The following is a 24,478-nucleotide window of genomic DNA, read 5'->3' on the forward strand; positions in this document are numbered from 1 at the left end:
GTTTCTATCTCTGGTGACTTGTGAATTTATTATTACACTCCTTCTAAAGCATATCACACTGATCTCAAACCTTCACATTGTCACGGGTTTCCTGGACCAGCAGGATTATTTTGGTACTAATCCTTCGCTAGATTTAGCAGTGCCTCAGACGCTGAAGCTCTCCATGAGAGCCAATTTCAGTGATTTCTCCACCTGACTTTTCTTGGCTCCCTCTACAAGTACTGACAGGTATTTATAAGACCCTGGCATCATTCAGCCTAGGGCAATTAGCATTATTTTGTAAAAAAGGACTTTAAGTGCATGCAACCGTACCGTAACACCGTTCACATTGCACTCGTCATGCTAACAGACAGGGGTTACATTACCTACTACTTTATAATACACCTATTACACACATTTTTTCTGGATAACACTAAGCCTGAGTCTTTTGCGGTCCTCTGGGAGCCTTCTCACTGATGAGGTGGATCTGGCTGTAAAAGGCAGAGTGACCTAAAATCTGAGGCTTAAAGTGTTTTGTAACCTTTGAAACAACAAAAAATATTAATTACAAATTAAATTTCCAAATAAACCAGAACCTCAAGGGAAGAGTCTCAGCTCAGTATTCAGGAGCCTTTAGCCACATGTTTCCAGCTAACATTTAATGTAGCTGGAAGGCTAAATCCCCCCCTCTCAAGCAAGAATATGGCCTTTAGGTTTCCCATGGATTAAGAATGGAGATGTGGGTTATTTGCAGTTACTCTCAAAAAATGCATATTGCCAGATACCAAAAGAAAACATAAATACACACTAATGCCCTCCTCCCTCAATTTCACCCCGCAAAATCAAGAGAGTGGACAAGCAAAACGACTGTTCAGATAAATCATTCAACATTTTTACTTGTCATCCCAATTCTATAACTTTACAATTCAAGATTTTGGGTAGACCTGTCTACCACAAAGGCTAGATTAAAAAAAAAACCAAAAAACTCAAACAAACAAAAAAACCACCAACCTAAATTTCCTACCTTCATGTTTTCAAATTGCAGCAAGGATCTAATAGTAAGTACAAGAAGGTTCCCTGCAAACCACCGTCATCAAGCCTGATTTTACATTTGGTAGTCCAGGTTACTTTTGTGGCATCCACAGTCAATGCCACAGCAGGGGCTTTCCTACCTGTCCAAAAAAAACCCAAAATCCCAAATATCACCACATCAGTAGACCACTGCAGCCTGGTTTTGGGTTGATTTAGGGCAGGGGAAGATTTTGCTTATTTGCTCTCTGCCCTACAAAAAAGGCCAGAGGAATCATCAATGGTTTTTCTTCCTTGTGCACTATGAAAATTAAAATCCCCAGTGCGTTTGAAACACGAGTATGCTTATGTCTCTGCATAGTAACAAAGCATAAACTTTATCCTGTAAAAAAGATGATCACAAAGGCAAAATTCAGTTCAAGCTCTCTGTTTTCACAGGGATACTGAGAATAAAAGGTGCAAACAACCCAGAAGGAAGCAGGGCTGACCTGTCCCTCTCTCTCTCTTCAAACACTAACTTCATCCGTGGCTCTCGGCACAACAGACTGTTTTATCAGCAGCAGGTCTGCCCTATCCAGGGCACCACCTAGATATTATGTCTAATTCCAGAGGCAGAGAAAATACAGGCTCTTGAAAACATTGCTCCCCCTCCGCATCCGTGGCTGAGCAAGGCGGCAAGCTCGAGCCCCGGGGAGCCGCCGGACAGTTTCCATCGGCTCAAGGCACATGGTGCAATCACACAAAAGCCGAAAATGAGACTTTATGTACACGTGCATACACACACAGACACACAGGGAAAATTGCTATCAATTATGCTAGTTAATTATACATTATAATAGAATTAGAGTAAACCCTCCTCATTATCTCCTGGTTCAGACCCTGCTCCGCAGCAAGCTGACCACATGCTGTACTAATGCCAATAGCCCTTTCGCATTAACCTTTATCTGCGCCTCGCAGCTTCGCTGTTTGCTATGCGTATCGGGCTTGTTTTGACCTTGTTCCTGGCTGACCTTTCATTGAAATCTAACATTTGTAGCAGTCCTGGAGACTGGCTCATCTCCCACGGCCTTGCAACCACGATACATTTTTCTACAGGATCTAAAACACAGGACATCTTGTTTTCACCTTGTTACTGGGATCCTCGCCTGCGTCGGAGGTCCTCCGCCCTTCGCGTTTCTCAGAGAGGCTATGACATTACCAAGACAGTTTACAACTGCTGCTGTATGTTCAGTTATTAAGAGGAAATCCTGAGGGACATTTCATTATTAGTATTACTATTTTACGCAGAGGCTGTCAAAAAGGGATAATCGCATACATGCCTACGAGCAGCAGCACAGAGTACCCTGGCTGTGCCTCTCGCTCTCGCGGCTGCAGCAGCCAGGACACCAAGCCCCCGAATCAGCCTGCATCCCCAAAACTGTGATTGCCACGGATTAAAGGGGCCTTTTACGGCTGTGATTCACTGCTGGAGGAAGCCGTTTACTGCTGGACGTTCGGTGATGGTGCTTAGCACAGGTGCCTGCGTGGGAACCCGGGCTCCTCCGAACGAGACATCCTTAAGCATCTCTGACAAGTCCTGACTCCACAGACTTGCACTGCGGAGACAGAATCATCTTCGTGCACAGGAGGAAGCCGTGACCTGCATAATATTTGCTCTGCAAAGTAAACATGCTTTTTTTTTTTTTTTTTTTTTTTGAGAAAAATACAGAAAGGAACCCAGAATTAAGTTCTCCTTTGAAGGATTACAGAGAAAAACCCCTCAGGAGGAGGAAGAGTCCTTCTAAAGAGGGCAAAGTCCCAACTGCCAAACAACTGATTTGACACAGCAGTGCAGTAAAGACAATAATTTAAATTCCCAGGAGCACAGGGAGCGCAGTTTAACGCAGTTTCCTCCTTTTCCACTACAGTAATAACACAAGCTGCAAACAGCATCCTGGTTTCAATCTCTGCTGTGCATTCCCTATAACCTTCCCCATCAACTTTCATGGGGGTTTAGGTGTCAGAGATGAAAACCAAAAATCACATTTGTGAGGGAAGGTCCAGAAGCAGATTTTTGGCTGGCTGGGTTAGGTTAGGAAAAAAAAAGGAGGGGGGGCGTGGAAGATGAACAGAAAAAAAGACAGACTGACTGAAGGTTTAGCTCAAAAATGGTTGGAAATGCTTTTCCAACTTGGCAAAGGGAGGTATTAATAAAAAATAATAATCCCCTCAGAAAGTTAATAAAAACAACAATTAAGCTAAACTCACCAATAAGGGCATGGAAAAATTTGCTTCGCGAGAACTTCCTCTACCATACAAGCATACTGTATTTGAGACAAAACCAACGTGGTCACTGAGAGGTGGTGACGTCGGTAGCTGAGGATGAGACACACCAAACGCTTCAGAAACAGATGAATTTGTGTTCTTAAGCAGATCCAGTAATGGCCACACACATAGGCCACCCGGCAGAGCCCCGACTGCCTCCCCGGCTCGCTCTGCCCGTGCCATAGGCACAGAACCCACTGCCGGGGCCTCGCGACGCACCAGGACGGTGGTGAACCCCCGCGTCTCTTCACCTGCCCCCAAACGCCCGCCCAAGGCAGGAGGTAGATGCAGACCCCTCCCGGCCCCCAGCACGCACAGACCAGCACGTGCCACTGCCGGGAAACACTGCCATGAGAGGGAAAGAGCTTTTTTTTTTTTTTTTTTTTACCCTGACCCTTACCTCTCCCGAGATATAAAGCTTAAACAACTCAACGTTTAAGGATCATCGATGAAAGTCACAAATAGCTATATTTTAAAAAATTGCTTTAACATTTTAAACCCTCAAATGTCATCCAAAATAAATGCAGTCAGCTTGAAAAGATGCTATTTTTCACTTTGCGGATGTCCAGTGGAAGACCTGCGCAGGGTTTATGCCTCGCTTTCAAACGGCATCATTTCTGCCTTGCAATGGAAGCTCTTCTTTCTTCAGGGAGGTTTAGTGAATGGAGAGGAAGAGATGCTCTGAGCCCACGGAAAATGAAGGCCATGCCACTCCATCCTTAGGGAACCAGGGAGCCCTAGGAGGAGCCTCTCCTCTGGGTGACGGACACAAAAGCCACCGACCACTTCCAGCAGGAGCAGAAGGCATGAGCCCACCACACGTTGCCGGCCGAAGAGCGGTGAATCTGCCAGCTGCATCTAACGGAGCCTCTCCCCTGCTTCTTCCGCTGCGCTCTTCTCCAGCCCCTTCCTAGCAGTGAGATAATCTGGCCTTTAAATAGGGTTCACAGCACTTGACCCCAAATCCGCAGAGCAAGGGAAAGCGGAGCGAGTAGGCCAGCGTGTCAGGTGTTAGGATGAGATGCTCTTTTAATACCTTCCAGGTTTTGAAAAGGCTTTTTATGCATTAGATCCACCCTTTTTTTAATAGTATGAGGACAAAACTGCACTTACGGGGGAAAGGAGCATAAAAAAGGTAATAAACATTTAATGATCCAATAATTGGTTATATCAGAGTAATCACTGTTCAGTAATTAACTCCCATTCCTGCTTGCTCATTTGATATTTTCTGTACCCTTTGATAGGTTCCTGTGACTATCAGCATTCCTTAGAAACTCTTACACTGAAACCTTTTGATGAAGCTAAAAAGCAACGATACCATTAATCACTACACACGTCCCAGTGGCTTTCAGACTCTGAGACGGGGCCTTTCCTCTCTGCTCATTGCTCCTCAGTCGTCTTTAATACGGCCACTTGGCCCTAGGATTTGAGATTTTCTCCCTTGCTTCTTCATGTTACAGGAAAAATGATTAGCTATACGTTTTCTGTACCAGAGGGTTAGTGAGAAAGCACACCAACATGAAATTACATCTTGAAAGATAACAAAAAAATAATTACATTGCAGTATCACGGAAGAATACAGGGAACAGCTGGCATGTTGTTGCAATGTAAAACTAGAATTAAACTCAGGTTAGTGTCACTTCCAACTAACTGCTGACAGTAAGCAAGAGAAGACAGATACTGGGCTTCTGCTACAGCCTTCCACAACCAGTCCTCTCTTACCGCAGCGACACAAAGCAGTGGGAGAGCAGAGCGTGCCGGCACAGCTTCATTTCAACCACGGCAATCATACCGTAGCTTAGGAAAGAGGGCGAGGGCTCTCCTTGCGAGAGTGCCCAGATGCTCAGCTTTATCCAGATGGGTACGTCTCCAACCCTCATCCTAAAGCTAGCCAACAGTGATAAGTATTTTAAGACAACCTCATATAATGGAAGGAGGCTTCATTTATGGTCTTTAAACATTAAAAAATACATTACACAATTTACTTCTCTACAGTAACAGCTCTGTGATTTAACAGCTCTAAATTTGTTTAAGAAAAATGATGATATAGAAATGCTGACTTCTGTTTTTTCCAAAGTAGAGATACTATTGCCTGGGCAAAGAAAAGCTAAATTCAAGTTACTTACTTTGGAGTGGATTTTGATCTCAATCACATCAGCATAGAGCCAAAGTAATGCCACGGCATTTCCTCATACTACACATTTATTGCAGCCAGACATTTGTTCAACCAAAAGTTCTTTCTCGAGACAAATACCTGCTGAACTTAAAACTAGTAAAGCTATTTTTCCCCTGAAGGAATCCTTTACCATCCATTTATTTCCAGTTGCCACCATTTTATACCTAATCAGATCTGCTGCTTGCAGTGGAGCTGCCTTTGGCTGCCAGGATCTTTGAACAAGAGGTGCTTTTCTTCCAAAACATACACACACCTCCATCAGCACAGATCACAGAGCTGTAACTTTTGCCTCGAAGCTTTTAAAAGATCAGGGGTCACAGAAGAACACAAGAAAGAAGACCTTCTTCAGAAGTCAAATATTCTGCCCCAATTCTCAATATTACACAAGATGCTGGCATTACAACATTGTATTTTTAACTGCTGCTATATAAATTAATGACAGGAAAGTCAGTTAGCACAAGGAATACTGATACTGAACACGAAATACCAAGTTAATCAAAAACACGGGCATGAAGCAGTCAATTATGCCCTGCACCAGCTAGTGGGATTTCCTAAAGCACACTGAGTTGGAGCTAAGGCGTTCGCAGATCTGAACTGGAGGGAATGTAAGTTGTTTGTATGTTACTCATGCACTTGAAGGCATTAGTAGTGATGGGAAGGGAGGGAGACAGGGAAACAGATTGAAAGGGGCAGGAAAATTAGAGAGAGCTCCTTGCCATTAATGGAAAAATAACTGCAGAGTGCTGTAACAGATTTCTCCTCTTTTGTATGCATAGGAATATTTATTTAATCAATGTTCTGTAACAAAACAGGCCTCTGGTGAGCTATTGTGGAGAGTGAACTCCATTCAGAGAGTGGTGATTTGAATCCTGCCACCTGTTTAGCTGGTATTGGAGAAAGCAACAATATGTGGCTGGATGGGAAGGTGTCTGCACGGGGGAGGAGGGGGAAGCACCCCCCCCGGTAGCTTCCCAAAGTAATTACCCAAAGTAATGCTACTCGCCAGGAAAATCTTGATGACTCGTCATTAACAGGGCTTACTGCAAGCAAAGCTGCAAAGTTCACCATTTCTCTCAGGAAGAAACAAAATTGAATCCCATGCAGTAGAGGCTTCAGCTTGCCAGAGCTTGCACTGACACTGTATGTTACACCCAGACCCGAATCTGTGCTTGAATCCAACCTCATCCGACATCCCCACTGCGCAGATGCACGCTTGCATTCAGGCATCAGGCAAGGGACAGACGAAATACGAAAGCTTTAAACAAACACGGGCCCACGTCAGCCCGCAGCGGGGCTGGGCTGCCCGGTCCCCCCTTTCCATCCCGCTGTTACCTGTGGTCACCCAGCCAAGCTGCCTGCTGGGGCTTTCCGAGCACACCCAGGAGGCATGTGCTCCAGCGAGCCGCCACGTCCCGCATCCCACGGGCGGATGCCGAGCTGCACCAGAGGCAGAGTTTGGAGCATGCCTTGGCCCTGCTGCTCCAGGAGCCGGAGGGATGCAGGAGCTGTCCCACCACCAGACGCAGCTGCCTGAAGGCCCCAAAAGGAAAAAACCCCAAGCCACTCTCCCAAGCTCTCCCTCAAAATAAACTGATTTTTAAAAAGTCACTGTTACGAAGCCTTGCGTTAAGGATAAATTTACGTATATACCTAGTAACACCCTGCTCCTGACTGCACTTCAGCATACGCTCATTTTAAGTGCACTGTGTTATGATTTTTAGCAACATATTCAAGCACTGTCTTAAAGAGGGGCTGATTTCAACATCTGCATAAATACTGTCCTTAAATAAAGCCCTGACAAGGGCCTGCTGCAAAACCCGGGGATATTAATGGGAGCTTCTCACTGGACTAAGTTTCTATCTTTCTCATTTCTGCACTGTTTGCTAAAAAACATGCCATATACATGAACTTCAGGTTCATCTTACACAAACCTTATCACAAGGCAGCTTTGCTCTTAAATTCATTACACAAGGATTAAGAAAAACCCTGCACTTATTTATTTTTTATAGGCCAGTTAATAACAAGAGATACACCAGTTTCATGACATACTACAACTGCAGACCCCGGCATTAATGACAGACCTCATTTGTTTATCATCATCACAGCTGCCAGGGTTAGTAATACATCCTTCAACATTTCTTATAGCTAGAATGAGAGTTTCTTTCCTATTCTACAATGGATTTAAGGAAAGATATTACCATAAGCTAGCCTTGATATCCACCACAGCTGGGACAGATAATGTGGCAAGTGATTTAAAACTGAAGCAAGTCATAACTAAGCAACACTAACTTTTACATCATTAATAATCGTAACAGTATAAAGAAAGATAAAGTACTAATCAGAATTTCACTGGGTTACCCTTCACATCAGATTTCCTTAATGAAGTGATTGCTGTCAACAATTTTAAGGCAAAATTATAGCTTTATTTTTAAAAGTGGTTGGCAATAATACAAGTGCCTTCAGTTATTTAAATATGCATTCTAGCCAGGTCCTCGCTAAATGTATATAAGCATTGGTGTTTTGATGTCCTACAGTTAAATTATGTAGATATTTTATGTTAACCACTTACTATTTGAGCATCCTGCAGATGCTAATTAAGTAGCCAGGCAATCTCTAAAGAGGGAAGGTATTATTAAACCCATTTTGCAGACAGGAAAACTCAGCTACCGCAAAACTAACGCTCTAGCTCAAGGTGACACCTAAGCACATATTTGACTTCACACTAAACAGTAGCTCACACATCAGCATTGTCCCCATACGCCTGCTTTTCTCAGTCAAGAAACCCAAATCTACAAGCCCAGACGCAGCATCTCCCATGAGCATACGCATGGATCCAAGCCCAAATCCATCCTTATTCAGCACAACCACAAAGCAGGTGCTCACACGGCCGTGCTGAACTGGGAGGGGAGTGACTGCTTCAAGGTTACGAAAGACGACTGCGCTTACACGGGAACAAACCCACGTCTCCCAAGGATCAGCCCAGCATCTTAATTAAAGAGTGTGTTTGAAGGACAAGAGATATTGGAGGAGTTGTTTTGGGAGGGACTTGCGCAAACCCAAACGCAACAGCAAGCACATGTGGCAGAAGGTGAAGGTGGCCATGGGCCAAGCGTGACCCCCCCCGCTTCAATGTCCCAGCTGGGCAGAATGCTAAACTGAGCAGGCTGCAAAAAGTAAGACAAAAATAACAACAAAACTGAAAAAGAAGGATCTTCTTTATGTGTATTATCCCTCTCACTCTCCAGCTTTTCCCTTTTGATGGTGTAAAGAGCATGAGCATCCCTCGAGTCTGAAGAGAGGCTGCGTGCCACATCCTATGACGTGTGCATCCCACCACGCAAACGCTGCACTGGCCTTTGCGGAGACGGGCACTACTGACCTCGAACCTGCCCCGGAAAATCCACTCTTGAAACTGTGAGGGTAGGAAAAAAGGTAAAAGCAGAACAGATTGCCCTATACTCTGAAACGTGTGGAGCTGTACAGTGTAAGCGCATCCTTTATATGTGAGCATAAATCAAATACCCAAAATATTCCAAATTCCCAGAATAGCAGCCCAGCATGGAGGACTAAAAAACCTTAACATTTCAAAGCCAGTTTTGTGGTTCTTACATTCTGTGTATTTTTCCATGTTGTAATTGGCACTTCCCTCCAAGATTTCTTGAAAGTCTCGTCAGTGTGGCTGGCAAGCCCTGACCAAGCCCTGCAAGCAAAGCAGGGTGAGGTGGGACCGTGGCCCTGGGACGGAGGAACAGCCTAGACCATGTACGGCGGCATGAGAGATGCCTCCTTCCCCATGTATTCAAAAGGATATTATGTCAGATATCTTCTGTAAATAAACAAACCCTTCCCTAACCTATAACATAAACTGACACAGTCAAGTGCAGCCTATCCACACAAAAATGTGGTGACCCATACTCTAACATTGTAATCTAATCCTTGAACTAAAGACAGTTTAATGCCTTTACAAATCCATATGTTTTCTAATACCACCATTGCTGTCAGCAGACTACAGGAGAGCCTCTTTGAAGATGGAAGTAAAATGACAAAGCACATCATTGTGAAGGCAATTATATGCTGCAGTAACCATTTTACAATGGCCCATATGGGCTGTATTTCAACAATGCAATTTCCAAATCTGCCTTAGCAAACATACATCTCTGTCCCAATCCCAGGTAGATTTTGCGAAACAAAATAAGACTGCAGCCAGAACAAATCCAAAATATGGATAACAGATGTAAAAATATGCCAACAAGGATATCAGAGCAATTTTTTGTCAGAGTACCAAACAAAGAGAGCAGCCACAGCAGACCTTAGGAACCTATTCACAGCAAAGCTACCCATTCAAGGGACTTAGAGACCTGGGTTTATCAGAAATCTGATTATACACTTGCATGCTTTCCTATGCAGCTGCCCGATCCACTGTTGCAGTCGTCCTCCCATCCACCTCCCCAGCGACTGCAGGGCAGGGTAACTGCAATCTCAGGCTAGAAGCTAAAATCAGACGTGAACCAAGGCTGTGCAGGCTTACTCCAAATCACCTCTGACATCCAGGATTTGGGCTTAACTGAAGGGAAATGGAAAAAAAAAAAGAATAAGAAAAAAGAAAAATTAGGTCTTTACACTTCTTATAGCTGCAGTTTCAAATGCCTGCTCCGTTCACCTCATGTATCAGGCTCTGCTGCAGTAACCGAGGCCATGCCATCACCCCGGCATCACTTCCAGCAGCCTCAGGGCTGCTCTCTGCCCAGTCCTTTTGGAGGCACAGAGCAGGGAAACTGCAGCTCCAGCCCAAAATCTCTCCCTCCTGTCCACGGAGAAGCAGGAGGCAGGGCTGACGAGCAGCCTTGACGGGGCAAAATTACACAAAAGCTGTACTCTAGTGAAAAGTGTTCTTAATTCTGTTTCTTTTCAGCAATCCCCCACAGCAGTCCATTGCTTTTGGAGGCTCTGGGCTGGATACCCGTTTTGGGATACCTCTGTGCTGGTGGCACCATTTTCTAGGGGCACTGGGGTGCCTTATATTTCAATGCCAAGAGCGGCATGCGGAGGATATCCTGCCAGTCACACATGCATAGTACGGAGCAAAAAAGCACTGCCACAAGGGGAACGTGTAACTGGGTATTCAGTAGCCAGGTCTAGCAAAGAGCATGATCCAGGTCTTATCGTTGTCAGCTCCTCAAAATGATCCAGTGAAGCCAGGCAAGAGCATTTCAAAGACTTTAATCCATGTGAAATATTACTTCCTGGAACCGGAAATTCAATCCCTAGCAATGAAAACAAAAAGCACACTCATAAACGTACCTTTCAACTCAGCCAATATAGCCATATTTAGGCTCGCGCGCTCTCTCAAAAAAATCCTTTACTCATTAATATAGAGGAAACTTGAAATGATTGCTGTAATTGCAGTTAAAAAATTAATCATGTTTTGAGATAAATGCAGATAAAAGTATGTTTTACTAATTATCTTTTGAAGCTTCCGCTCATGAAAGATTAAAGGTGGAAGAAAAGTTGTTGAAGTATTGAAGACAAAAATCCCACCATTTGAAACCACTTTGAAGCCATGTACCTCGTATGACTGATCCTTAATGTCCAGATGTATTAAAAAAGGAGTCTTTTTAATGCAGAAAAAGTGTAACAGAACACGCCCATTGGAGCATTTACGTAGAGAGCTCCCTGAAAATAGGTGGGTTTTGCAGGCACCTCTCCGCAGAACTACAGCCCCCAGCCCCCCACCCGCAGGCAGGAGCGGGCTGGCGGCTGCAACGCCTCGCAAGGCAGATGGCTGCATTTCCTTCTGGTTCGTCCCCGACGGGGGGAAGGAACTTCAAGCCTCAATTCAAAGCTGAATTTAAGAATTTTGGGCTTCACTGAGCTCTCTAGAGCTGCAGTCATATCAATGTACTTATAAATCAATGTTACTAACCCAAGCGTCTGCATCCATCTGAGGAGGTTAGTGGAAGCAGCAGAGGGATGCGGGTCTCTCCGAGACAGCCGCTCCCGGCGGAAACGCCACCAAATCCACAACAGGTAAGATTTTTCATACTCGGGGAGGAGGACCTGGAGGTACCGGCATCAGCTGTTTAACAGAAAACCCTAATCACCAGCCACAGGGTTATACCAAGCCACGTGAGGACCTATTTCCATCCCTGGGGCTTTCAAAGGAATGCAGGTTATCTGGGATGCAAGGTACTCCAAAGCAAGGCTAGTACTCCCATTCACAGGCCTGGAACTAACAAGGCAAAGAATTCCCTTCCTGCTCCATACCAATAGCCTATTTTATATCAGTAGTTTGCAGACTATTTCTAAGAACCCCAAGAGTGTTAATTCAGAGAGCTAACCTATTGACTGCAGGCTTAAATTCACTATACATATATCCACCAGTCCACTGGAAAAATTTTAGGCTACTGCAAATTGAAACAAGATGAAAAATACTATTACATAAAATTGCTAAGATACTTTATAGCCATTTCACAGACTCAGTAATGATTTGCATCAGATTTGAATTGTGCCACTATATCTGAAATGTATAAATTTTAGGAGTTTCCTTACTGGCAACCCCAGTCACCTGCAGCATGACAGAACCAAAACCTGTTGTCACAGCGCAGTCTTCAAAAGCATTTAACTGAGCTCAAATGCCACAGAAAGTCAATGTCAAGGACTCTTTAGTCCTCTAGAGTTTCGAGAGTTAGGACAGATCTGAAACGGTCCAGTTGACACCTCTTTTCTAAGGGAAGGGTCCCACTGTAAAGAATATTATTCTCCGGCAGCCACCCGCTCGGTGTTTCTTCTTGCTCCTTTCCCCACCCCTCTGTATCATTTAGCCCGTTCCCACCACAAAGCATCAGTGACACCAAATTCTACCGTTGCTGCAAACCTGAACGGGGCTAGGCAAAAGATTAAACAGTTGGGTTTTTCATAACCACACATCCAAGGAAATTTGCCAATGTCTTTTTATTTGCATATCTGGCAGACTGCCCCAGACAACTAATACATAAGTGACAGCGTACAGGTGTATTAGTTTAGAGTTTGCCTTTAATCTAGAGGTGTCAATTTGCTTCTGTTTTAATTACATCCATCTTGATATGTTATTACAACCTCATGAAACTTCTTCATTATGTGGATGGCTATAAATACATACACATGACAAACAGTTGTTATAAATTTTCTGGTTCAGCAGTGGAGGCACAATATCTTAGCCCACACATCATGGACATTTAAAGTTTCAGTGCTCCCTCTCCTCCCTCTCCCCCCTCCCCTTTCCCTTCCTTCTCTTTCATCCAATACCAAGATACTTTTTTTCCTATATTCAATGGATCCTCTAAAATTCCTTCACTAGTAGCAGCATTCCGATACAACTACTATCAGCTTACAGAGCCCTTTCAGCACACGTGTGTCCTTCTGGGCTGTGCCTCTGTGAGAATGTCTGTTTGTCATTAGGCAAATACAAGGAGATTGCACTGAGGTCTTATAAACATGCAAAGATCCACTTTTGTAGCTACATAATTCACTGAGTTTTTCAACACACATTCTGAGGCTGAAAACTTGGCAAATCCATCCACCAGATGTATCTTTCTGATCCCAGAACTCATTAAAATTTACTTTTTTTTTTTTTTCCAAAGTCCAGCAGACTCAGCTGTTGAGCCACATTAATTGCATTTTTATTATTTTTTTCCATAGTTAAAATGACTAATGCTGGAAGAGTCACTGCCTACAAGCACAATAGCCAGCCAGTAAAAATTACTAGGACTTTTAATCGTTCAGTAATATCCAAATCACATAAAATAAAGAGAGGCAATTTGGTCCCCTCAAAACAGACGGTTTTGATTTTCAGTATTTATTTTGAATTTTCTTTAAGGGAAGAAAAGAGAGGAGAAAAGACACAATTTCACACCAAAAGATTCCATTCAAAGGTCAAAGTGTCCTTGACGTGCATTAAAACCCACAACACTAACAGAGTTACAACATAAATCGTCCCCCCCCAGCAGCATTTCTTCGCTTGCTTCTTACCACACAGACTCCTCAGAGGTCAAAACTACTTTCGCTGCCTCAGCCCTCCATCAGTGCCCGCTCCGATGGATGTGGATGTCACATCATGCCCGGCCGTTCGACACATCTGGCCAGCGCTGGAGCAAGCTGGTGAGCGTGTGTTACCCAGCTCTTGCAACAGCGGCACCTCCCAGCTCCTTCCCCTGGGCTTTCTGGAAGCTGGGGACCAGATGCCGGTTTCTGGAGGACCCTTGAAGGACAGTCGTGGCACCCTCCAGAGACACACGGTGCCAAGCACCTGGACGTGCAGATGCCAAGGTGAAGGTGACAAAAGTGGTCCGGAGCCAGGTGAAAAACAGAGCCTACAGCCCCCCAGTTGGACACCGCATTTCATAGCGACGAGCCGGGTCATTTGTCCACCTCTCCTCTGTTCCCACCATACGTGTAAGAAGTCTCAAAAAACCTGAAGCAGATTCTCAGACTGAGAGGTCTCAGGTCACTTAGGACTTCCAGAGCGAAAATAAATAAAAATCAATGCCTTGAGCAATTATCACCATGTTTGTAACTCATCTAAGTCTCGGCAATAGGAAACGGTGTGCAAACAGCAGAACGTGGGCTGTGAAAACTTGCCAGGAGGGAGAAGTTACACCACACGTGTTTCGTACCCAGGGGCACCACTCTCCCACGCTGGAGAGCCACCTGCGTGTGCTCCAGGAGAAGTCGGTGGCAACCGCTTCTGTCTCATTGGTTCCACTTCACGGGCAAAGAAATGAAAATGCCTTTACCGCACCGGGAGGGTGAGTTAGCAGCTGTAGGACACTCCAGAGCAACCTGCAAGCTGGGTCACCCAGAGCCCCGAGGGGGGATCGCCTGGGACGTGGTAACCTGCACCCACACATAGGGAAAAAGGTGATAGTGGCTTGCAGATTTCACTGACAGGTAAGGGGGTATCGGCACTAGATATTATCACTGTCACATACTGTCCTCTAAAAAACTGTCCCTCTCATAGTCAGCCTATTATGGAGCAAGGCTTCTCACAAACTTTCCTGAATTTGGTTCTGGATCTGACCACTGTTTGATTGCACGGGAGTGTAAAACATGTTTTAAAGTCTGAAACAACTCTGTTACGATTACTCTGTAACACAAAGAGTACCTCTCCAGAACTTCAGCCCCCTAAAAAGCTAATCTAACCTAGAACCTCCTCTACCTACCTCTCTGACTGAGGTGCGCAGTCACCCTGCTGCATCCACAACCCTGCCCCAGATGGTTTCACTCAAGTGATGCCCAGCACAGGACACACCTCAAAGGCTGAAGATGGTTGCTTGCTTTCACGAGCTCACCCAAAGGACAAGCCCGGACTTGTGGATGGGGAAGACGGGTTGACAGGGGTTTTATTCCCAAACCAGTAAGCCCCCTTTTGCCACCAAATAAAAGTATGAAAAGAAGCAATTTATAAAAGCACTGATTCTAGAGAAGAAGCAACTTCCACTTGAGGAAGCTGGCAAATGCACGTGAGACAGATTAATGGGTGACCATTTCTGGAGAGAACACCAAACTGATCTCCTGTGTGGCTGTGGAGTAACTATTCCCATTTGGACTCAGGATATTAATCATATCAGTAATATGTGCATCAGCCAGCATTACACAATCTAAAGTTCAGACAGCCAGGAACTCGGGCGCATCAGATATCAATACACCCCTGCACATCTCCTGCACCTTCGTCTCAGGAGATTTAAAAACCAGTAGGACGAAGATGCACACCAAATACCAAGTGCATTCACATGAAGCATACATCATGCAATGTGATCAAATTAAACCTGATAGGCAAAAGCTCACAAACAGAAAAATATGTGCAGTGCCAAAGAATAATGCACTTCTTTTGCTGACTTTAATTCCACCACTCCTGCAGAGAGGAGGACAGAACCAGAACTCCTTCCTGTAATATTTACCGGACTAAAGATTTACCCTTTCGGTTAAAATGTTCTCTCTCCATCGCATGAGTGTGTGAACTTCAGCAGTAGTGTTGCCAAGATACAAGCAAAAAAAATCTCAAGATATTAAGGTAACACACTATTTAAAGGCAAATAGTACAGCAGAGCTGAGCTAGGGATCTGACAAATTGCCACTGCACGTTCTGCTGGTACAGCAGAAGAAACCCCTACCTGCATTAGCCATTTCTCGTTACTCACAAAGTGGATTTTCATATCCATTTTACAACAAAGGAGTTTAGAGGACTATGATGTTCTGACGTGGTCTTCACCATGGCTTGGCATCGAGTCAAAACGACAACAAACTGACTATACAAAAAATGCATACAGCTGGTAATTTGTGGCGCATACCGAGCCAAACCCCAACGAGAACACAGATACTGAACTGATAAATCATAAGGATGATGTACAAGAACACAGAGAAACATTGGAAGCGATTTCCCCGCGCAGAACCAAGGCAATGCTGCCTCAGCAAAGCACTGCAGTTCAAGTAAAGGAAAACTGAGAGTTAAACATTTCCACATTTCGGCCCGCAACTTCCTAACTCCATTACCCTTTTATTAATTGCATTTGAGACTTCACTAAACTTGAGCTTGGGCTATTTTTAAAACCTATCTGACTCAACTTATTGTTGCTCAGAACAAAGATTAAACTTCTAATTTAGCTGTAGATAATTACAAGGCTGCAGGTCAGACCCCCGGTGTAATGTGGTAGGGTCTTCCCGTCAACCTGATAGAAACAGTTCTTTAAAAAAAAAAAAAAGAAAAAGTAGCAGAGAGAGGGGGGAAACAGGAGGCCATCTCATTGAATGAAGAGTCGTTCTGCCTTTCTCCCAGCTGAAGAGTTACCGGGTTTAATGACTTTTTAAGTAGGGACAGATTTTGTCAGTATTGCCCCTTGGTACTGCCAGCAGGGCTCTCGCCAGGCAGCGTTCCCGTACACAGCAAGGCATCTTACCTGAAACTTCCCCTTTTGGTAACCACATCCCCCTCTAGTTCTCAGCCTTCCCATCCAGTCCCTGATATTTCTCTATTGATCTCAGTGTTGTAACTCAATCTTTCAATTACTCAGCCCCTTGATGTCTTTCTGCTGATTTTTTTGCCTTTCCCTAGTGATCATTTTCCTTCCAAGTTCCTGATCCTTTACCCTTATTTTATAAATCTGTTTCTTTACACTCCCTCATCCCAGCAGAGGCCCCAGATACTTAATGAGAAAGGGCTTACTTTCTCACCCAAATAGCAGAAAAAAAAGATGCCAAGATAAAAAAGGATAAGGGTGTCTTTTGTGCTATTGATATGTGGCATAATTCCCATTAATGTTAATCTTAAAGAGCGGGGCCAGTGGAGACTACTTGAATCACACTTATCTAAAGAACTTATCCTTACAGTTTAAACTCTTCCGTCTTCAACTCAGGGCCATTGTGCCTCCTACTACCACGTATGGGAATGGCAAAAATCCCCACCTTCATTACACTGTTACCTTCAGGATTTTAAAAGAATATTTATGCAACAACCACAATTCTCAGTCGTTATCTGCCCAAAAAGACAGTTTCAGCTCTTCAATAGCTACAAGAAGTCAGTGGGAGCTGTGGATATCCAGCCTCCCAGAAAAGTATCAGGCTTTTAAAAGTATTTAAAAAGTATTAAGGTGCCCAAATTATAGCAATACAGGTTTCAAAAATTACCCAAGAGGTTCCTTTAGTGGAATATGCACCCTGCTGTTGTCAGCCCTGCTTTCAGTTTGGGTTGCTGTTTTTTCAGTTCTGGTCGCTGAGGGTTTTCATCAAGAGATTCAGTTGCTTTGTCAAGGTTATCTCAAAATTTGATCTCAGGTCAATTTACTGTTTCCTCTAAATACACAGTGAAAATAATAAGTGCATCGCTTCGTATGATATCCCAGCGTCACACAAAACCTAATGCCACTCACCATCCACAGATATCTTCATTTAGTTACTCCCTTCTTTTCTCTGCTGGCCTAAATCTGCAGACTTGCATGTGCAAACAGAGAGTAGGACAAACACCTAAGCATCTAAGCAGTCAATAAACACAAGAAGGGATACCAAGATTTGCTGACAGCACTGAACAAACACCTGATGTTATGATGCTGCTGCAGTAAGGCATGAAGATCAAATTCCTTTTGAAATATGAAGGGATAGAGACAAGGCAGAACAAACTTGCTTGAAATCTCAGAGAATTTAAGTAAACAGGCTAATCAGGACAGCTAAAAGGCTGGTGAGAAGAGAATGATTTGGGGAGGAAAACCACACTGCAAGCCAGTCATTCTGGTGTCCAGCTCAAAGCTTCTGCTGTCACACAGCCAAGCTATTTCTATTTTCAGTGGGCCGTGCCTAGCGATCACACAACGGTTATTAAAGCAAATTCCTGCATTCAGATGCATACACAGAGCTACACTGTCAGTGCACACAGACACACGACTGAGACCACGGTATCTTCAAAACCTTCCTCTTATGTCCACATTTTGTTTGTGTAACAGTAGTGTCTCTATTTTAAAGCCCACATCAGCTGTTAAGCTTTACTCCATCTACTCTTATATTATTTTATCTGTCCAACATGTAGAACTGCCACAGCTAACATCTGCCTAAATCACACAAACTCGGTGGAACAATTGTTTAAAAATTATTTACACTAGGTGGATGGAATCATCTGACACACAATTTGAAGCTCATTAAACAGCTCCTTGACAAATATTTGTCAGCAGTTCTCATTTGTAATTAATTATATTGGGCTTTACCTGACGATAATTTAGCATGGTCTCAAAACAGACTAATGCCTGCGTGCTGAACAGAAATTAGCTCAGCAAACGCACAGCGAGAAATTGTGCCAGTTTTATGAAACAAGAATCCCCATTTAAATGCAAGTCCCCCCCTTTCCCGCCCCACACCACTTCTAGCTGTGCTTTATAAATATCTGTGTCCCATTTCAAGCTTGTCAGATGAACTGCCTTGAGTTGAAGCTAAACAAACATCCACAGAAAAACCTCATTACCTTACTCAGTGTTCAGAAAACCTGAAACCAACTGCTTACTCCATAGGGATGGTCAGAGCTGACTCAGGAAACATCAAGTACTTCCCAGGCTTTAAGCTATCTTAACATTCAGGTCAGATTTCATTTCTCATCACAGTAAACCATCTTCACCACGGCACATCAACGGCCATGTCACATCGGTCTCCTCCCCGAAGTCCTGCGCACCGGGGGTAGGAGGGAGACAAACATCTTAGCGAAATCTCACCTCGTCAGAGAGCTCCGCAGAAACCTCCTCGCCAGCACTGCCAGAGCACATCATGGAGAAAGCCACTCCAAAGGATTGATTTATCACGTCTTGAAAAATGCCCTTTCCCTGTCAAACCGGTGTCTAAAATGCCCACCTGGGTTTGGAGAACCTCATGCTATTATTGTTGGTAACAAGCACACCAGCGGTGCAGCACGGGCTACACCAAGCTGGGGAAAGCAATCAGCTTGACAAAACACCGGTCACACTAACATGGGTACTGAGCGTCTGCGCCTTTCTCTTTTTACAGGCCAAAAGATTTTGGGAGGTCAGGGAAGTAACTGCTCTGGAGTAAACCACAGAGCTTGCTGCTGTCAGTCCCAGCCAGTCCCCAGATACTCACGGGAGGATCTGGTGAATCAGATCAAGTTGTAGGACCACATCTCAGCTGCTTAAATACAGCGTAAGTGCAGGTGTCTGAAGATCAAAGCTTCAAGATGCTCCCCAGTGTAGGACACAGGCCTACAGAGAACATCACTACACCAGAGTCTAGCAAGGCCAGGCAAGGATCAGCCTGGCCACATCTGTGATAACACTGGATTTGCTTGACTGTCACTCCAACCAAAAAAAAATCAACAATGAGAACCCACTGTCTTTGTTCAACTCCCTCTTCCCCTCTATCCCCCACACAGACATTGGAGAGATCAAGCTACGGGCTGTCATAAACCCAGAGACAGATAACTAGAAGCAGATGGCCTCTATTTCTACACCAAACAATTTACACTTGAGAAGCATGAGAAGGCTACTGATACCTGGACAGAAAAGCAGCTCCGAGACTGGGAGCTGTAAAAAGATAATTTTGCTTCATGGGATGGGAACTTTTATCAACACAACCATAACAGACACAGATGACTCCTACTGAAGCTACAGCAGTCACGGGATGCATGCTCCTCTCTTGCCAGCCAAGAGCCTCACACAATCAGGTATTTCGCACAATGTGGGCTTTTTCAATCACCCCAACACAAAGCATTTACTAAAGGACAAGTAAAATGAAGCTATATGGAAATCCTTGTTTGCAACTTTATATACAGCATTCATCAGAAGATCCTGGGACGACACCCTGCATCCACCCAACTCACGCACCTACTGCTGCAAAGATGTCCTCAGAAGCAGAGAGCTCAGCCTTGTCCCTCCACAGTGGCTGTCCCCTCCCGTGCGAGCCACCACCTGCCTGCATCCCCTCTTCTGGACCGCGGGTTTAGGTCTTCCAGTGGTGAATACACTCTGCACTTTGGTCCTCACTGTTTTTCACATCAAGCAGAAAAAACACCCTCTGTTTCTGCACACTTTCAGCTGTGCTAAGCCTGAGAAAAGGCTGAAGTTCAAGCACAAAGCCTGGACTGGGGCAGTCTTGTCACATGCTGGGCACAAAAGTCTTCTGGAACCCAGGGAGAAACCTCCATGGCTTCCAACAAGTCGGGGCAGACCCAAAGCATGAGATGTATAAATACCAGGGCACCTCCCCACGGCACCCAAGGCTTCTTGTCTCAAGTCAAGTGCATTAACACCTAAACATCTCACCAATGCTGAGATATCTCACTCCGCCAGCCACTCACAACCTCCTCACCAACACTAAAATCCCAATAAAAACTTCAGGCTGCTACGCGCAACGCACACAGTAATTCCTGCCACGCTGGGCTTGTGCCTTAGACACCTTCGTCTCCCTCTGATCCTCAGAAACAACTTTTTCAACGTACATACTGAGCTGTAGGAAAAAAGCACCTAACAATGATTTTGTGACATTATTTCTCAACGCAGCATGAAATCGTTAGGTCAAAATGTGCCACCTATCACATGAACATTAAAAGTATGTCAAGTCTCAGTGTGCGAGCTATTGTTTTATCTGAATGTGATATTAGCTGGCAGAACTGGGTAATGTTTCTGCGCTCCTTTTTAGTGATATAGGATTACGACAGGATGCCACTAGTAGCCATTCTTGGCTTCGCAAAGAGAAAAGAGCACAGCAATTATTTTAATTTCAAGTGGAAAATAAACAAGTAAGAAGTGAAACAGAATAAAGACATTTTCTAAAACACCCTACCAAGTTCTGACCATAAAACTTGCTCTTCACTTCCCCTCCAAATTCTCAAGTCTACATTCCCATAAAACCCCTAACGACACAAACTGGGGCTTTGTTTCAGGAAGAACAGAATTTTGCCCGAAACGTAAGCATGCAAACGTCACTCTTGCCGACAAACACGTATTCACGCTCTTTCTCTCCCTGGTTTGAGCAGGGCACTCGTGGATGGGCTCACCAGGTGAGAAGTGGTGGTAAAACTGAGCCTCGTCATTACCTCAACATTCGTTCGTTATTGCTTACGCGAGTCTAACACCAACCATGTGGAGGTTTGTTGGAGTGAACAAATCCTCCCTTCAATTACACCAGAGTAAGTTCTCTCAGAGGCGTTAAACTGGAGGGATACAGGTGTAACCAAGGACAAAATCTGGCTCAAAATTAAAAAAAAAAAAAAAAAGAAAGAAACAAAACCCAAACCCCCTGAAAATGCCACTAAGTATTCCTGGCTAAATATTTAAACAGCTCAAGAGCTGCACAGATTTTTTTTTTTTGTTAAACAATCAGCTTCATCTCCACATTTATTTTGACAGTTCATAATCGTTGCAGTTATGACTCCAGCACACGTAAACCCAAATAAATCTGCTTTTCGCCACGGCAAACTTCTCCGGAGCAGAAGTTATAAACAACAAAGCCCTTCAGACAAACGGGCCGGAGCTCCCCTTGCACGGTCGCATGCCCACCACCACCCTGGCCGGGCTGACAGTGGCTCCACGGTCGTGGGTGGGTGGTGGGGACAGGGCGGGCCGAGGCCGGGCCGGGAGGAGGGAGGAGCCGCCCGGGAAGCCCCTCGTGGGGGGCTTCCCGGGCGGCGCCTCCCTCCGCCCGGCCCGGCCTCGGCTTACCCGCACCCCCTCACTCAGCATATGGGGGGGGGGGGGACACGGGGGACTAGTGCCCCCCGTGGAGCGGGAGGCCGCGCCGCCCACCGCGGGGCCCACTCGTGACAGGCCGGCAGGGAGCGCGGCCGCGGCAGGACGGGCGCCCCCCACCCATCAGCAGCACCAGCAGCGATCGGCGAGACCGAGAGGAGCAGCACATACACCTCCTCACCCCCCCCCCTCCCCGCCGCGGCCCACGCCGCCCCGCGGACACGAGTGGGCGGCCCCGCCGGGACACCGCGGCGCGAGAAAAGTTTGGTCCGTGGGAGGGGAGGGAGGGGAGGGAAAGCGCCGCCGGGAGCCCCGCGGGGGGAGCGCGCACAACTCCCCGCTCCCCTGCCCCGGGTGGCGGGGCGGAGGTGGGGGGGGTCGCCCCCCGTCCCCGCCGCCGCGACGGAGCCCCCCGCCGCCCGCCGGGAGCGGCGCGCCGCGCTGCAGGTGTCGGCGGCAGGAAGGGAGAAGGGAGGGGAGCGGGGCACCCCGGGGACGGGGAAGGGGCGGCGGGACCGCCCCCGCAGGCACCCCCGGCGGGGCCGTCCCGGGGGGGAGTCAGGGGCGGGGGGGGGGGTGTCCGGGTCGGCGTTGCGGGGGCTCCCCCGCCGCTGCCCCCACACAATGAGGCGCACACAAAGCGCCGCCGCTCCTACCTCCAGCGCCTCGAAAGTGACGAAGCTGGACATCGCGAAACCGTCGATAATGTCCTCTTCGGCCGAGGAGGACTCCCGCCGCTTCCTCCGGGGGGGCCGCGGCCGGGACGGCGGCGGGGGCCCATTGTCTTCCTTCTCCGAGCCCGAGGAGGAGAGCGCGGCGGCGGCCCCGGGGCCCGCGGCCCCGCCGGCGGCAGAGCCGCGCCGCCCGCCTTTGGCTCGCCGCTCCCGGTCGCGCTGGGACCGCGATCGCCGCTTCTTCCGAAGCCCGTTGCATCGCGCCGGGCCATCCATGTCTCTCGCCGGCTCTCCCTCTCGCTCTCGTCCCCCCCCGCCCCACCGCAGCCACAAATCCGGCTCCCCCGGCGGAATAACGGGGGAGGGAGGGAGGGAGGGAGAGAGGGAAGGAGAAAGGGAGGGAGGGAGGAGAGGACAGCAAGGGGGTGGGGGGGGATGAAAGAATCCGAGTGCGGTTCCACCACCACCAGCAGCAAGCACCAAATGTAAGAGATTCCTATAAGCGAGCCAAGGAAAGTAATGGCTGATCTCAGGTCGCCTTTGTAAAAAAAAAAAAAAAAAAAAAAAAAAAAAAAAAGGCGAGAGAGAGAGAGAGAAAGAAAAAAAAAAAAGCCTCACCAAGCAGGCAATAAATCAGAATAGCGGAATGCTTTGATCAAGGGGCTGGGAGGGCGAGGATCTCCGAAAGAGAGGAAAAAAGCAGAAAAGAAGGGGGAAAATAAAGAAAGAAGGCGAGAGACCCGTTGAAGGAGGGAGCTGAGAGTATTTCCTTGCACAAAATTTATTTTCTTTCTTCCTTTCCTCCCCAACTAAAAGAAGTTCCAGGGGGAAAAAAAAAAAATTATATATATATATAGATGTATGGAGCTCTCTTTCTCTCTGCGTGTGTGTGTGTGCAGGGAAGGGTGCAGCCTTCCCCTCCCCACGAACACGCACTCCTCTCCCCCTCCTCCTTTATCTCCCTGGATCAAACACAATAATAATAATAACGATGCATCCAGATGCAATTTTCTCAGGCACCGACCAGGGATGGACTCTGGAGTGGAGATCGGATCCCTGCCCGGCCCCTCCAAAAACAAAACCAAACAATAAAAGAAAAAAGAAAAAAAAGGAAAAAAGGGAAGGGGGGGGAAAAAAGCCCCAAAACACGCCCACCCACCCCAGCTATTAATACGGATCAATCATGGCAAATTCATCGGATTAATTGTGGCGAGGAGGGGGGTGCTGGCGGTGGTGACAATAGATCCGAGCGCAGAGGAGGCTGCCCCCTCCCCAAAACCCACAACAACAACAACGAGAAGAATAAAAAATACAGCGGTGGTGCCGAGGCTCAGATACGCTCCAGCGGGGACGGCACCGGTGCGTGCTTTCTGCTCCCGCCGCTGCCTCCCTCGCCCCTCTCCCGCACCGCGGGAGCGGGCTGCGGCCGGCCGGTCCCCGGCCTGGCGGAGCGCAGCCGCCGCCGAGCCCCAGCGGCCGCGCAGCCGGCGCGGGGCGGATGGCGGTGCTGGCCCCCAGCGGCCGCCCGGCCCCGCGCCCGCGCCGGTCACGTGGCTGCCGCCGCCCCGCCCGCTCCCCGCTCGGCGCCGCGTGAAATGCGGCGCCCCGGCCGCGCGAAATAAGTTGCGGGCATGCGCGCAGGGCCTGCGCACTCGGCGGCGGGCGGCCCGCGCTGCCCCCTGCCCGCCTCGGCCCCGCCGCCCCCGCCCCGCGGCGGGTGCTCGCTGCCCGCCCCGTCCCGCTGCCCTCGCCCGCCCCTCTCCCCACAGCCTCCTCTCCTCATCCCCTCAACTTTCTCCTCAGTTTTGGCCGTCCCACCTTCCCCCGTCCCTGCTCTGCCCCTCATGCCTAGTCCTCCTTCCTTCACGGCCCATTCCCTGAGAGCTCGGAGCTACCTGAGGTGGTCGTCCCTCGCCCCCTCAGCGGCTGTTGCGTGCTGCACCTGTCCCTGCTCGGCCTTGTGTGTCCAGGCCTGCCACCTCCCAGGGACACGATGGGTTTTCATCCTCCTCCTGATGTCCCGTCAGGGGAATCCACGCACCTCTGCCCTGGGAGAGCGCAGCTGTGGCCACTGCCAGGGCGACACCCCCACATGGCTGCCACCACAC

General features: G+C 47.1%; 1 protein-coding gene across 7 annotated transcripts in view; it reads right to left on the reverse strand.

Annotated features, from left to right (window-relative positions):
- AUTS2 (activator of transcription and developmental regulator AUTS2) overlaps positions 1-22,810 on the reverse strand; it is a 792,614-nt gene extending 769,804 nt beyond the window's left edge. For 5 of the 7 annotated variants that reach the window (XM_072882447.1, XM_072882449.1, XM_072882445.1 and 2 more), the window contains exon 1: positions 22,353-22,809. In XM_072882447.1, the coding sequence (XP_072738548.1) occupies positions 22,353-22,646 (294 nt within the window). In that variant the 5' untranslated portion in view covers positions 22,647-22,809. Of the gene's footprint in view, positions 1-22,352 lie in introns of all 7 variants that reach the window. The other 2 variants (XM_072882444.1, XM_072882446.1) reach the window with 1 other exon arrangement.
- Positions 22,811-24,478: the final 1,668 nt, after the last annotated feature.

The sequence above is a fragment of the Ciconia boyciana genome, chromosome 17, assembly GCF_034638445.1.
Source record: "Ciconia boyciana chromosome 17, ASM3463844v1, whole genome shotgun sequence".
In the NCBI taxonomy this organism is placed as follows: Eukaryota; Metazoa; Chordata; class Aves; order Ciconiiformes; family Ciconiidae; genus Ciconia; species Ciconia boyciana.